The following is a 14,498-nucleotide window of genomic DNA, read 5'->3' on the forward strand; positions in this document are numbered from 1 at the left end:
GTGACTGCATAGGATGGAAAAGAGCAGTCTTTCACACTTGATACCTGTCTCAGGGACACATTTGCCAGGGAGAAGATACCAATTTATACCCATAGAAGACGTTCCATGTCATGCATTTGGCTAGTGGATCCTGTCATGGTTATACATTGATTTCTGTGACAAGGATCAAGGATCCCTGATGTAGACTCACAATGGGACTCGTTAAATGGCAGTGTGTATCTCAGCTGCAACTGCCTTCTTCCTTTACTAGCTTTAGGTTCTGTGCTGGTAAAAAAGTCCAATAACCTTAGAGATCACAGAAGCAGAGTTTGCATTTCTGTATAGCATTTGAGGGGTTTCTTTCTCTACCTTAGCTTCCAGACTGATCTGACAAGCTGGTGCCTGACATGAATTCCTTACATCAAAGAAAGTAAGAGTGGTACAATATGATTGTCCAAAGGAAATTTTTTCCTTCTGGAAAACAAATGGAATGTCACCGGGATTCCAATAGTAATGTGACTTGCATATTACTACTTCTGGCTTATTTGCTAGAATCCATTCCTTTTTACTTCTGTATATCAGTCCCTGTAGGGCCTACATAGGACTCAGATTTTCTGTCGTGGTCCTTGTCTCAGGTACACCTGAGTGTACAGTACAATTAAAGACAAGTATACAGCAAGAAGATACAAATAAAGAATATGTGGTATGCCCAAGTAGTATTTGGCAGAAGAAGTCTAGTCCACATCTGTAAGAAAAGGAAGACTTTGCAAGGCAAATGTTTTTTGATAGAAGCATGAGAAAGTAGACCATGAATACGAACAAGAGCAGAAATCTCTGGAAAAGATACATTGGTGGGATAATTGTTTTGGGATGGGATGAACAAAAGCAGCAGTTTATTCTTGTCTTACACACATGGCACAACATACAGAACCAGCACAAATAACTTACAAAATCTCATACACCATGCTTCCTCTCAAATAACGTCTATTAAGTTACAACACCATAACAAATCAGGTATTTAGTTACGACAGATCCCCAGAAGTGGATAGTCTCCCATTCAAGGAGTTACTATTTTTGTAAGCTACTTAGACAAACATCATTTTTTTACATGTTTAATACAGTACGGTATCCTTAACAGAGTTCAAGATATTCACAATGAGAACTGAATACTTTATAAAACAGCAGAATTTTCTCATCTCAGTACAGGTCTACATTCGCTCCTGCCTTGTCTAGTTTACAGATGTGTTACAAGTCGTCTTTACTCAACTTTCCAAGCTGAACATCACTTTAAATGAAAAATGAAATTCTATTTACAGGGTTTTTTTAGATTTAATAAAAATGCTTTTTCTTCCCTTTCCCATTCCTACCCCCTACCCCCACCAACAACTGCCATTTAGCTGGTAGAAATATTAACTCTGAAGCTGTTATCGAAACTTGAAAAAAAAAAAATTGATAACGACTTGTTAGATGCAAAATGAAAGATGATCACAGCCCATCATTAATTCAAATAGGTGTATTTTTTTCTCCTGATGTCAGAATTTTTGTCCGTTGGAGACAGATGACTCCTGTCATCTCATTTGTAGAGTTACTGTACTACTTATGGGCCAATATACAAAACCTCATTTTCTTTTAATTACAAGCTGTCCTACTCTCTTTCATGCAATCACTTTCAGTGTGAAGTTCTTTCCTCACTAGAAACTGTAACAACCCTGATTGTGTGGTAATCACTTAAATTCTCCCAGCCTCCATCAGATCAAACTGTGTCTCCCCTTATCCATGGTCCCATTGATATTGCTGGGTTGACTTACAGGAAGAGTTTTACTCTGTGATTGCACTTCAAACCCCACTGAAGCCTGTGGGCATCTTTCCTTTAGCATGGTGGCTTTGGATTAGCTCTGCTTGAATGTGGCTGGCAAACTCTAGCCCTTAAGCAGTTAATCAGCTTTCTAAAGAAATAATCAAAAAAAGATTCCTCTCCTTTATACATACAATACGCAGGTTTTTTACATTGAGCATTATCATAAAAAGCATGTTTATGTATTTTGAAAATGTATTTTTACAGAACTTTATAAACACTGTTATATCAAACACATTCTCAAAAAACTGGAGAAAATACTGACACAAAACCTGGAAGAGTCTCAACAGAATTCTTCCAGTACTATTTGTCTACTTGCATATTTCATATTTCAGTGTCCTTTACTGCAAACATAATTTAGCTATATGAGAACAAGTAAAGTCGACAATAAATCCCCAATAGTTTTGAATAAGACCTGGATCTGTTACTTAATGAGAGTAATTTGACATCCAATGTATGGTTGTTTTTTTTTACCTGGCATGCCCATTCTGTTACCTTTATTCGCATTGAGCAATACCGTAATTCCCAAGTAGTCTCATTCACTTCAGTAGCATTACACATGACAAAATGACGTATGCAAAAATACTGAAAATGGTTTTCCACTTTTAAAATCCTTCTTATGTCAACAACTAACATCATCATATTCTTCTTTATATGTATTGCAATTGAAAATGACATGAGTAATATTTGCAAACAATTCTGTATCAGAAACCAGTGTACAAACTTTAGGAAATAATCCGCTTATAGTTGTGCTATAGTTCTGACAGCCTAAAAAATCTATCTGGTGTGACCAAGAGTAAATTTCACTGGTCTAAATGCTTTATTTATATATTTGTTTATGTTACACTTGATACTGACCTAGCCTGGCACAGTTTAAACATACATATATCACAGTAACATGAAATCAGAATGTTATTTTCCTTTACCACCACAAATTTTCAGCACAATCAGTAATGGACAATAATGCATATAATCTAAGTGAAATGCACTTTTCAAGTAGTTTGTCTAACATAATATTGGATAAATTATACGAGCTTGGTTTCTTCTCCTGCAAAAGTTTAAAATGCATTAAACTTTGTATGTTGGGTGTAGTCTTACTGACTGTAATGGCATTACTCATGTAGTTCAGGAAGTTAAACAGCAGAATAAGGTCTTGTTTTCTCTCTCACTATTTTGTTTCCTCTTTAATGAAACACAAGAAGAAACAACTTTTCTTTAGGTAGTACTGCATGGCTTAAAATATAAGTGGTGAGAGGTCATTGACTGTAATGTCATGTTTGTCACCTCATCTCAAAAGAAATGCTTTCCCATAGCTTGAAATGCTTGAAGTGTAATCCTTGCTAGAGGAAAAACACGCAAGCCATATCTAATTCCAAATTCTAGCTATACTATAACATGTGCAGTCACCCGTAAAGGAGCCCTTTTAACAAAACAATGTATGTTAACTTACTCAACGATTTGTGGAATGTGTCTATTTCGGTCACTGTAATAAAACAAGTTTTTAATATACATATTAAAAAATCCAAGTGTAAATAATTATACAGTATTTCCACACATAAAACAACTAGTTGCGCATGATATGATATGTGAAGCAAATTGCTGAAAATCTCTTCAGTCTTTGGGATGATCAAAGTATAAGTAACCAAAACTTATAAATAATGATTGAATTTTCATAAAAGAAGGTTTTTGATGGAGGGGCAGAAGGATTTCCCCTCCTACTCACCCTCATCGCCCATGGCTTTTACAGACTCAGCCCCTTCCTCTAATATGCCACAGGTGTTTTTTTTAGATCTACCAATATATTTTAATGAGGTTATCTTCTTCTGTATAACAGTAATAATAAGTTTTCCAGTGACTTTTTCATAAAACATAGTGTGTTCTTATTGAAGTTTATACTCCTTCAGAAGTTTTAGGCTATTTAAACTCCAGAAGAATATGAATCTCATCCAATTATGTTAAATTCCAATGAAATAGAAGTTCCTTTATTTACTGTGAAAATTTAGTTACCTTCTGTTCTGATAATTCAATCCAGCTTTTATTCCCCCACCCCCCAAAAAAAAGTCCTGTAGTTACAAGCCTGTAATTATACATAGCAAAGAAAAAAAACCTGCTCCTTGCCTATGGAAATATATGTAGTTTTCAAGTTCTGACCCTCTCTGAGCTGCTAACCGTCACACAACATATGCCATTTGGCAATTTGTCTCCTAGGATATTCACAAATTTCTTTCCAGTGCTCTCCACCCGTTCCTTCTGCCGAAGATCCCAAGGTTAGCCGGCCAATGACCTCATTCCTTGACCCCCTATCTGAATCTAAAACCAAAAATTCAATGCTGATATCATCAAGGCCCTCACAAGGAATGTCAAAGACAAACAATTCATTGAACACGGCATTGGGGGTGCATTTCTTCACATGGGTTTTCTTTTTAGAAATTCTCTTCTTAGCATGGTACAGGTTCACTTTGACGTAAGGGTCTGCAATGAAAAGAAAGAGCACAGATTAGTTATTGAGCAGCATCATTTAGAAATTCCTTGATCTAGTTAATGGTAAATTTTATAAGTTAGCAACATAATTACATCACAATAAGGAGATGTTTCAATTTATTAAAGATGATTCATCTCATCCAATGTTCGTGTTTACGCCTGAATTGCTCCCTTTAAGGTCCTTTATGATAATGAAAGATGTAATCAAGATAGACAGTGAAATTTAAGGCATGATTCATCTGACCAAACAGACGTCTCTCCTTCATGAGATAAATCCTGCCCTGTGGTCCGTTAACCCTAGCAATATCTTTACAAAATTCTAATGGACTCTGACAAATATGTATCATTACATATTTATGTGCAACAGAAATCTGCTTTTCACGTCTTCTACCAGTAGGGGATAATCATTAGTGTTAATAAGACTTACGCAAAGAAAAGCCTCAGAAAGGAAAGAATAAGCTCATGCTGAGACAATGGATGAATGGACATGATTCATTTCTGTTGTGGTTTTAGCAAAGTCAATTAGCTTGATTAAATTGCTCCCACCAATATTCATTGAACAAATTTAACACTAAACTTTAAATGTAAGGGTGTGTTTGTTGTTAGGATTTGTGCTTGATTTTATGTCTGTACTGTACTGCTATTGAAGAAGTTAAGGGAAAATGTCCATATTTTTAGCTGCCAACCAGCTTTGAGTGTTTGTGTTCCTCATAATCCTTTCTACTGAACCCAGTCAAGCAAGAGAGTCTATGTAAACAATCAGCTAATAAACATCAAGAACAGCTGACTACTTTTTTTAAAAGTAAAATTAAAACTGAACCGTATTTAGAAACGCTATGCCAAACTTATGAGACTGAAATGGTCAGATGACGAAAAGGTTTTTGTTTCCTTGAGCTGACATTAATTTAAGAGCACTAAGGCATGATAGAATACATCTTCATTTCCATACCCGATCACCATAATACACATTTTAAAAATAGGGTTTAATGTTATTAAAATGGTCATTTGCTTTGGAATGACTATATGCCACACAAGCATTAAAAATACCAGCATCAATATCCATCAGTGGATTCACATTGATGCTCATTTCTCTTTAAAGGACATTTTCTTACTGTTACTTCTGGCCATCTACTAGATAAGGCTAGAATGTTCCTCTTGATTTTATTAGATCTGTTAGGAGACCTCAACACCAGTGATCAAGGAAACCAAGGAGTTTGTGGGAATGGAACAACTTCTGAGTAATAAAGTTCCCGTCTTCCTAAGGAGATTATGCAATTGTTTCCTAAGGAGTTATGCAATTGTTTAGCTGATCCCATAGAAACATCATTTCACCCTCCTTCTTGTCCAAGATTTATGTTGGGCTGTGGGGAACATCATAGAGGAAATAAAGACTGTTGTGAGTACAGTATGTAGGAGGATTTCAATGGAACTCCACCCTATAAATAGGAGTTATCTATAGCTTTGTTGTGTTGGATACAGGATGAGTTAACTTTCTAGGTAAATTGCAGTATTTCTTGGCATGATAAGTAGAAAGACTGCATTATTGGCTGTACTAATTATGATTCAGTGGTTCCCAAAACTACTTCCTCTTCTGCTCCTTTTAAAAAATCCTGTGAAATGAAAGAGTGGTAGTCCTATAATCAACAGCAGTACAGTCTTTTGCTGTGTACTGTTCTTTTTTGTATAGGTTGTATAGTCTTTTGTTTGTACAGTTTTTGTGGTGTACTGTTCTTTTTGTGTCATCTTATCGTTTGTATATTGTACATTAAATTTTATTCTGTTATTATGTTATCTGGCATTAATGTGCATCTAAGTGCAATTCTAGTGTTGGTTTCAAAGGAGGTTCCACAGAATGCAAAACAGAACAAGGCCAGGAGAAGGGAATACAAAAACTGCTCCTTCTTAGTGCATTCCAAGTACAGCTCATGACAAAGCATGTGTGTTACGTTACAACCTGCTTCCAGCACTGACATAGTTCACCTTTTCACCTTGCCAAATAAATATTAGTGCTCAGTGGGCCAAATTCGGCACAGATGTAACTGGTTGCTTTTCTTGCTGCTCAGCTGAAATAAACCATATGATGATCTCACTCAATACTGATCTTCTATAAATAAACTGGTTTTTTTGTCACAAATAAAAGCTTTTATTGTCTGCAAACAACATCCCATATATATGGCAGATGAGTTCAAGAAAATCACAAAACTCATTGGTTTCCACTGCTAATAGATGTCATGGTTTTTTAACATGTGATTGAAAAACAAATTTGTAAAATACATACCCTGGAAAATAAAGCAATGACCTAGATATGAATAAAATGAATAGGCTGCAAATAATAAAGGACTATTTTTAGTCTTTGAAATGCCACATTTCAGCTGTCTTCTGTCTGTTTGTTTTATATTCTTAGAGCATATTCATTAGTAAAACCATTACCTGATAATCCTGAGACATCAGATTTAGGTAGATGCCTGGCTTTTAAAACAACCACAGTGAGCGTGTTTGTTGTAGACTGATAACAGAGAGAGATCAGTAATTCTCCACGCCCAGATGATTTCTAAGGAAATGAAAGAAAAAAGAAATAAGACTATTTATAAGCAATTACATTGACCAAGCTTTAAACCAGAAGAAGATTTATAAAATGCCACATAACTGTATGTTCTGAAATGGTGCAAAAGGATATAACTTATGGAGTTATACTGAGTTACATAGCAAATATCATTTCCCTCTACTGTAGTTATATATATCTTCTTATGGTTGGTTATTAGACTGGACAAAAATAAATAATAAATAAGTGAACGTATAGGTTGACATGACATCATTAGCTTCAGAGAGTAGAAATGAAATCCTACATCCTGAGAAAAAAATCTCAGTGAAAGAGATATCAAGCAAAACAAAAATTCTCTACAGATATATTGAAAAAAAAAAGAATTGAATAAAGGTAAATTAAAAAAATCTTCAGTAAAATGTTTTTAAACAGGAAGAATTCGAACAGTTAGTGAAATCTTATCTCTGACACTTTCTAAAGTAACATAATATACATGATATAAAGATGAGATCAAGGACTTTCTCTATGATTATTAGATTTGAATTTGCAGGAGTAGTTTATTTCACATAAAGGAGGAAGGCAAGGGAAACAACCAAAAATAATACCTCATATGCCAGAAAACCCAATGAGTTATCAACATAATATCGGTGACATAGTTATAGTTGGTGTAATATAGCAATAGAATTGCAAAATAACAGTATTAGTTATAGGTATGTTGTCTGGTAGACATTTATTTGATTTGGCAGCATGCTTGCTCTTTGAAAACAATCAAATTGAAAGTCAATACACATTCCACTTCCTTAGTAGAGATTAAGAGACGTGTGTGTGATGCATGTGCATTTCTGTGGTTCAGCTGTGATGGTTGTAAATGATCTTTACGTTCTGAAATGAGACAAAATGATATAAAATATTTGTAGCCCAGTGAAGTCAATGTTTTGCCATTGCCTTCAGTAAGGCTTTGCCTTCTTCCTCATGTCTTGCTAACCTTAGTAGGGCTGCGGAACAATTCTTGAGAGAGAAGGTAATAACAGCACTGAAGTGCAAGAACATACTACTGCATCAACAACATGGTCTCTAACAGGTTACAATTCCTTAACTAAAACTACTCTGCATTCTTTAAGAATCTGCTATAAAAACCATGTACTCGAAGTGCAAGATTTACATTGACTTCAATAAAATTTAAGAAAGAGTGATTTCAAACAGAAAGGGGCGGGGGGGGGAGAAGGGTAATAATATATAAATCTTTGCATTATTTCCTTTTAAAGCAAATTAATGTGGACTGAGGCCACTTGAGCTAATGTAAATGGGTCTACTCAAACCTGCTGGACCAGCTGAATAAGGAAGTAGATTTTAGGACATTAGCAATTTGTTGCAACATGCTCATTGTAATGTTCTTTTATTACATTTGTGTAATTGCATCCTCATACTGCCATTATGAAAATATCTCAATGACTTGCGTGATGAACTTGTTCCCTTTTCTTTCCAAGATGCTAGCAGCTTTACATAAGAATCATAGCTAACACTAGCACAACACTTTTAAAGTTTAAATAAAAAATATGTTACCCTAACATTTCTTTTGATGATCTCTCTGTCCATTAGCAGCCTTCCTTCCGACAATTCAATTCCTGCGAGGGGAATGAGGACTTCTCCAATGACATCATCTCTGGAAAACCTGTCAAAGCTCAGGATCATAAAGTGCAGTGTTAAGTCTTGAATTTGGCTATAGGGGATTCCATAAAACGTGAAGGTCTCATCAAAAGCTGGATCTAAGGTTTTTCTCAGCACTCTGGTTTTCACCTTGTGCTTTTTCTCAGGCAGGATTGTCATTTTGATGTAGGGATCAGAAGTCATTGACTGTTCATCCATTGCTGGCAACCCACGTGCTTCTTTGATGTTCACTACAAATGCCTTTTTCTCAAAGTTGTACTCTAAGGAGAAAAAGAGAGTTCCTAGCTTGTCTTGTTTATCTTCAGATGACAGGGAAGTGATGGATTTTAAACTATCAGGGGATACTGAGTCTTTCTTCCTTTCTGCAAAGTGCTTAGGAGACAAATTTTCAAGACCTGGAGAACTCTGGATTTTAGGGGTTGTTTTGGGGAAGTTGCCATTTAGATCTCTCTTCTCCAGATCAAGATGGAGAGAATTCTTTGGCATTGCTGATTTGTTCTTTGCTTCATTTTTATCATCTGCTCCAAACTTCTTCTTACTGTTGAGATTCTCAGGGTAAATATCAACCCCCTTCAGAACATGGACAAACTTATATGGAGGGGTCTTATTGGATTTGGAAGATTTACGTTGACAGCAGATCCAAGCAAAAAGGGAGACAGAGAAGACAAGGCCAAATGCACTAAAGATCCCAACCACTGTAGGAATTTCATCTGCAAACCAAATAAATAGCAACAAGTACATAAGAAGCAATGCCTTGGTCTCTTTGTGATATTTAATAAAGTAATAATTTACTAAAACAAACTGATACGAGACGGTAACAGCAGCAGAATCGACAGACTGAAAGTGCTTTGCATTGTACATATTGCTCGCCACCTGCAGGCATGAGTGTGTAGTCCCATACAAAGGCATGCTTGTTATGTTAGTATTTTTCCATACATAGAGTGTTTGGGAGGAAAATACTATTCCCATCCTAAGAGTAATAACCATTAGTAATTGCTCGACTATCTCATCCCTCTGTGTGTAGTTTTTGAGTTTATATGTCTGTGAGTAATACCAGATCTCAGAAGGTTTCAGCTTTGAGTTTATGAAGCTCTGTTGGTTAGATAAAACAGATTCTGAAATACGCATTACTTATAGATACATTGTCTGCTTTTCATACTGCTTCTTAGCATACTTTGTACACTCAATTAACTCATTTTTTATGGTCTGATCCCATAATTGCCTGGAGGTATGTCTTGAAAGAACTGAGTTTAATTGGAGGCTATAACACTCAACAGTTTCAATGGGATTTTCAACACTTTGCAGGGTGAAGTCTATAAAGAAAATTTAGAATAATTATATACCAAGTGTCTCTTTCAGATGGATGTGAGTGACTTTGGGCAGTCACATGTGAGTCCGAAGCCAAAAATGATTAAGCATATCCTTGACAACCACTAAGCTTTACATTTAAGACACTATGAATCAAAACTACGCGGAGTTTATGAGAAAGATTACTACTTTTTAGGAGTACAAGAAAAACATTAAAACATAATTCTCTTCTACTTTAATATGAATCCTAGGCTTAAACTGAACAAAGAGAAAACTGAGCAAGTGTTATAACCTGAATTGTCATGTGGATACATTAGTTACATATAGAGTATCATTAGCCCTTCAAAGCATGCATCGAAGGGGCAAATGAGCACAACTAATTGGAAATCCAATTTTGCCCATAAGTAACATGACTTAGTGAGTTTAAACCTCCCACAATGTAACAATCAAAGCTTAATCTTTACTCCCTGCAACAGTGGAAGACCAGTAGCCTGTTAATGGATGACATTGTTTATACATAAAGGCAATTGTGTAACAGTTCTGTTTCTCACACAAATGATTAGCAGATCGTTCTGGATGAGAAAAATAAAACTATCCCCCTCTATGTATTACTAAATCAGTTTCATCCAGGTAAAAGCTGGTCAGATAGCCACTGTACCTTTGCTTTTTAGTGGGATAACTAAAAAAAAAAAAAATACAATACTGTCAGAGCAAAGTAGGACATAATGTTCCAGCACAGAAAGGATCAGGCCTGGCTATTAATTTCTTCTGATAATATTAATCTCACTTTCACTTTGCCTACAAGCTGTATCAGTCTACATACTTAATTGCAAGAACTTAATGAAATGACTGAAAATTTTATACATAAGCAAAAAGTATTTTTTCAAAGTTAAGTACATGCCTCTGAGTTTCAAGAATTCCCTGGGCTGCAGAAATTTAAATATACATGGTATACAGGTACAAAGCAAGGATTAACTGGGGGGGGGGGGGGGAATCAGAATAGTTTAATAGCTTTTAAGAATGATTTACACATTTACAATACTTTTTCATTAAATGACAGACTTTTTACAGTAATGGAAATTATGCCATATTTTAATTCTACAGCTACTGAAGGCAGTGGTAGAATCCATTTGGTGTTTAAAATATTAATTATCTTCCTTAAATAAGTAATTAGATAAGCATGATGTCACAAGTGGGGTTAGAAACATCAAGTGGGTGGGGTAGGAAAGAAGATGTAATGGTAGCAAAAATGGTTTTATACTTACAACTTACTATGTTGCAACCTGAATTTCTTGCCGTTGTCATAACGTAAGTCAATTGGTTAACATTCAAGGCAGTGTATTAGTAGGAAACATTACCATTTGATTCTGGGTGAAGTTATTATTTCAGTTACGTGATATAAATCTGGAGTCACTTCACTTAAGTCAGTTGAATGATCCTTGAATTAAACCACTGCTAAAACAACTATAATCTAGGCTAGAGTCAATATTTGTAAAGCAGAGTTCAGAAACACTTCTACTTACTGGTTTTCTGAGTAAAGCTATTTATGTACCTATCCTGTAAGTGCACATATATGACTATTTCTGAAACTTCTAGTATCAAAGTTAATCACCATATATCTAGTGTATAGAAATAACACAACTGTAAAGTCCTTGTTATCATTGCTATTCTGATTGAACCCACGTTGATCAAGATGCAGCTGTTTAGCCATAAACACTGGGATCCTGTATTTTCATCTTCCTACCAATGCCCTTTACAAGACCACCTTTCACTTTAACTAATGGTTGACAAGTCTTTCTCTACAACAAGAAAAAAAGAATGACAATTATTCCAAGAATGACTTGAACAAAGATTTTCTGTGTTGCACAGGCTGCATTTACATCATTAGAATCTGAAGCCACAGTACTTTAACCAAGACAGAGAAAACAGTCTCAAAACATATGTGATCTGAAAACACACCTACACAAACATCTTCATCTCTCCTGGTGCTTTACCAAGGGGGAGCGGGTAGGGAGGAAGGACGAATGAGACAGATAAGGGAAAGAAAGCAAATTCACAGAACTTCCAAGACTGAAGAGAACTGGGGGAAATCAGGTTTCTCCCAACAAGCTGCGTGCTGGGAGGCGCAGGGTGGCTCAGCGGAGGCTGCCTGCGTGCACTTCGCCTGGGGAGGGGAGCAGCCCCCAGCCCGGCGGGCGGGGAGTTGGGGCCAGGACGTGCTTACCGAACTGCTGCCGGCTGGCCGCGATCGGAGCCATGTTGGCGGCGTGCGCTGTCCGCGGTGTTGTAGCAGCTGTCCGCGGTGCTGGAGCTTCTGTCCGCGGTACTGGAGCCGCCGTCCGGGAAGCAGGAGCCACCTCCCCGGGTACCGAGAGACCTGCCCGGAGCCCCGAATGCGCTGCGCTCCTTTTCCCTCCGGCTCTCCGCTCTCACAGCGCCCGGGCAACCGTCTTTTCGAGCGTGATTTAAAAAACAAAAAAAAACAAAACAAACAAACAAACAAAACCAACAAGAAAAACCAACCCCGAGACACGAGCGGTGGGGAAGGTGGAGGAGAAGGCTGCAAGGGGCTGGAGGAGAGGGGGGAGGGGAAGCCGCGGTCCTCCCCTTTGCACACTGATTTGCAACCCCCTTCCTGTTTTGGCTCTTCTGAGTAGCTCCGCTCCGAGACTGAAGACGTGGTTGAAACCCAAATTGACGCAATCCTGACGCTACAGGGCTGAAATCAGCACCTTTCCCACCTCCCATCCCCCCTCCCCAGTCACCACACCCTCCCTCTCTTCCTCTCTCCCTCCCTTCCTCTCCCCCCGATCCTCTTTCTGGGGACTCAACACGCACTCATTGATTATTTTAACTGCCCTGCTGCAGGATATGAGCTCCCACCCTCCAATGGACACAGACAGTGAAATGCTGATGTCTATGATTCAGTGCACCTTGTGTAATACACGGGTGTGTCTGTTTTGCTTGGGTAAGATTTACTTATTTCCTTATTTATCTATCAACTGAACAGGCTACAACAACATGAGGGAGATGCCAAGTCAGATGGTCCAGACACCCTGGCTCCAGCTGCAAGGCACTTATTTCTCCTATGACTGATGTGATACACTTACTGGATTTGAATCATGAAAACTCACAGTACGCCTTCTCCCTGTCCCTCCTCCCTGCTGCTTCTCACCATCCACCCCCACAAAAACACTCAGGCCCCACTCTGGAAATCTTCTTGACCTTCCTGTATGTCTTGGAAAGATCTGGATCTACCTAGATACTTCTGGATTTTACCAGGTTTAGATGTCTGATTCCCAGTTTGGACCAAGAACATGGGGGGAGGCAGGGGAAGGCTGGCAAGCAGAAGGAATGGGGGGAAACAGAACAAGAAAGCAGGACTGCCTGTAACTAGAACTGATACAGCATATAATATCCTGAGCTAAATCCTGTGCAACAGAGCTGCAAAAGCCAGCACCTGGCATCTGACTCCTCCTGGATTCAGAAAGAATCATAGAAGCCAAGTTTGGAGCTCAACTGCTAATTCTGCTGCATAAATGGAAAACAGGTGTTATTGCTCTTCTAAATAACAAAATCCACGTACAGGCACAGTCTGGCATGTCACTGCTCCACGATGGGCTACTTGGAAGCTAGTGTGTCTTGGCCCATTTTAAACCATCTTCTTGCTTTACAGTGAAGCCGTTGAAGCTCCTTGGATTTTAGAAAAAAAATAAAACAGGACAGCCAAGGAATCGTGGCAAGCTAGTATCAAAACACAGCCGAATGAAATGCCTGTCTTATCCTGAGAGTTGAAAACCTATTCGTTAATATTGGTTTCGCTTATCTGCTTCTGTTACATCTTCAGTAACTTGGCCTTGGCATGCACCTGCACAAGTCTTCCTGGAACAGCCGTATCCACTACCCCAGTCTTCATTATATCCTATCCCATGTAATGAAACACAGAGAATAGCTTGCCACCACTGTTCCTCTTACAAACACCTGGATTACCATGGTCTCAGGTATTAGAAGACTGCAGAAACTGTTGTTTAGCTCTTGTTTGTGTTTTGGCAGCACAGTTTGATTTGGGATGTTTGGGTTCACATGTTGGCCCCAATCCAAGCCAATCTGTCTCAACTTCTCTCTTCTTTCTGGTTCCTTCCTCCCAGCTCTGCTATCCACTTCTGTTGCACTGTCCAAAAGCTAGATTTGCTCAAAATGTGCATCCATTGAAAGTAATTACATTTGATTTTAGACCACATTCCAGGTATATGAGCCTCCAGACATAACTGAAATAAGCAAGATCCTTAAACAAATTTAGAGTTAAACATGTTTAACTGGGATGTTAAACTATTGTAAGCTGTTACTGTGTCTGAACTTCAAAAACAATGGACCAAGAATCAATATATGGTATGTTTTGGTAGTGTGTTTATACTATTTTAGTTGGGGTACGGTGAGCATACTTATTATATTGATGACACTTGAATTATTTTCAATAATTTTTGAAATTTTTTATTTGTATTTTTGAATGAAATCCAAGACATTCTTTGTTGGTATATAGAAAATTTATGGAGCACATGGAAATTTAATAATGATTGATTCAGATTTTCTTCCCTTTGATTTTTCAAATGTCCCAAGGTTATATAAAAAGCTTTTACGCAATGTATATGTCTTTATATAGTGCAC

General features: G+C 37.6%; 1 protein-coding gene across 2 annotated transcripts; it reads right to left on the reverse strand.

The window, feature by feature from the left end:
- Positions 1–855: 855 nt before the first annotated feature.
- On the reverse strand, positions 856–12,569 carry SYT4 (synaptotagmin 4). 2 transcript variants are annotated; one of them, XM_063320828.1, is made up of 4 exons: positions 12,058–12,569; positions 8,427–9,235; positions 6,746–6,866; positions 856–4,306 (listed from the first exon to the last, which is right to left on the reverse strand). In XM_063320828.1, the coding sequence occupies exons 1-4, from the start codon at positions 12,089–12,091 to the stop codon at positions 3,999–4,001; spliced, it is 1,272 nt and encodes a 423-aa protein (XP_063176898.1). In that variant the 5' UTR covers positions 12,092–12,569; the 3' UTR covers positions 856–3,998. The 2 variants fall into 2 exon arrangements, with proteins under 2 accessions (XP_063176898.1, XP_063176897.1); XM_063320827.1 differs by having other exon boundaries at positions 8,421–9,235; positions 12,058–12,568.
- Positions 12,570–14,498: the final 1,929 nt, after the last annotated feature.

This window comes from Chroicocephalus ridibundus, chromosome Z (assembly GCF_963924245.1).
Source record: "Chroicocephalus ridibundus chromosome Z, bChrRid1.1, whole genome shotgun sequence".
NCBI lineage: Eukaryota > Metazoa > Chordata > Aves > Charadriiformes > Laridae > Chroicocephalus > Chroicocephalus ridibundus.

Coding starts and splice junctions, on each gene's coding strand:
- SYT4 (XM_063320827.1), bottom strand. CDS start 12,091: ATGGCTCCGATCGCGGCCAGCCGGCAGCAGTTCG. Junction 9,236..12,057: donor GGCCAGCCGGCAGCAGTTCG/GTAAGCACGTCC, acceptor TTTGGTTTGCAG/ATGAAATTCCTACAGTGGTT. Junction 6,867..8,420: donor TCATCAAAAGAAATGTTAGG/GTAACATATTTT, acceptor TCATTTCCTTAG/AAATCATCTGGGCGTGGAGA.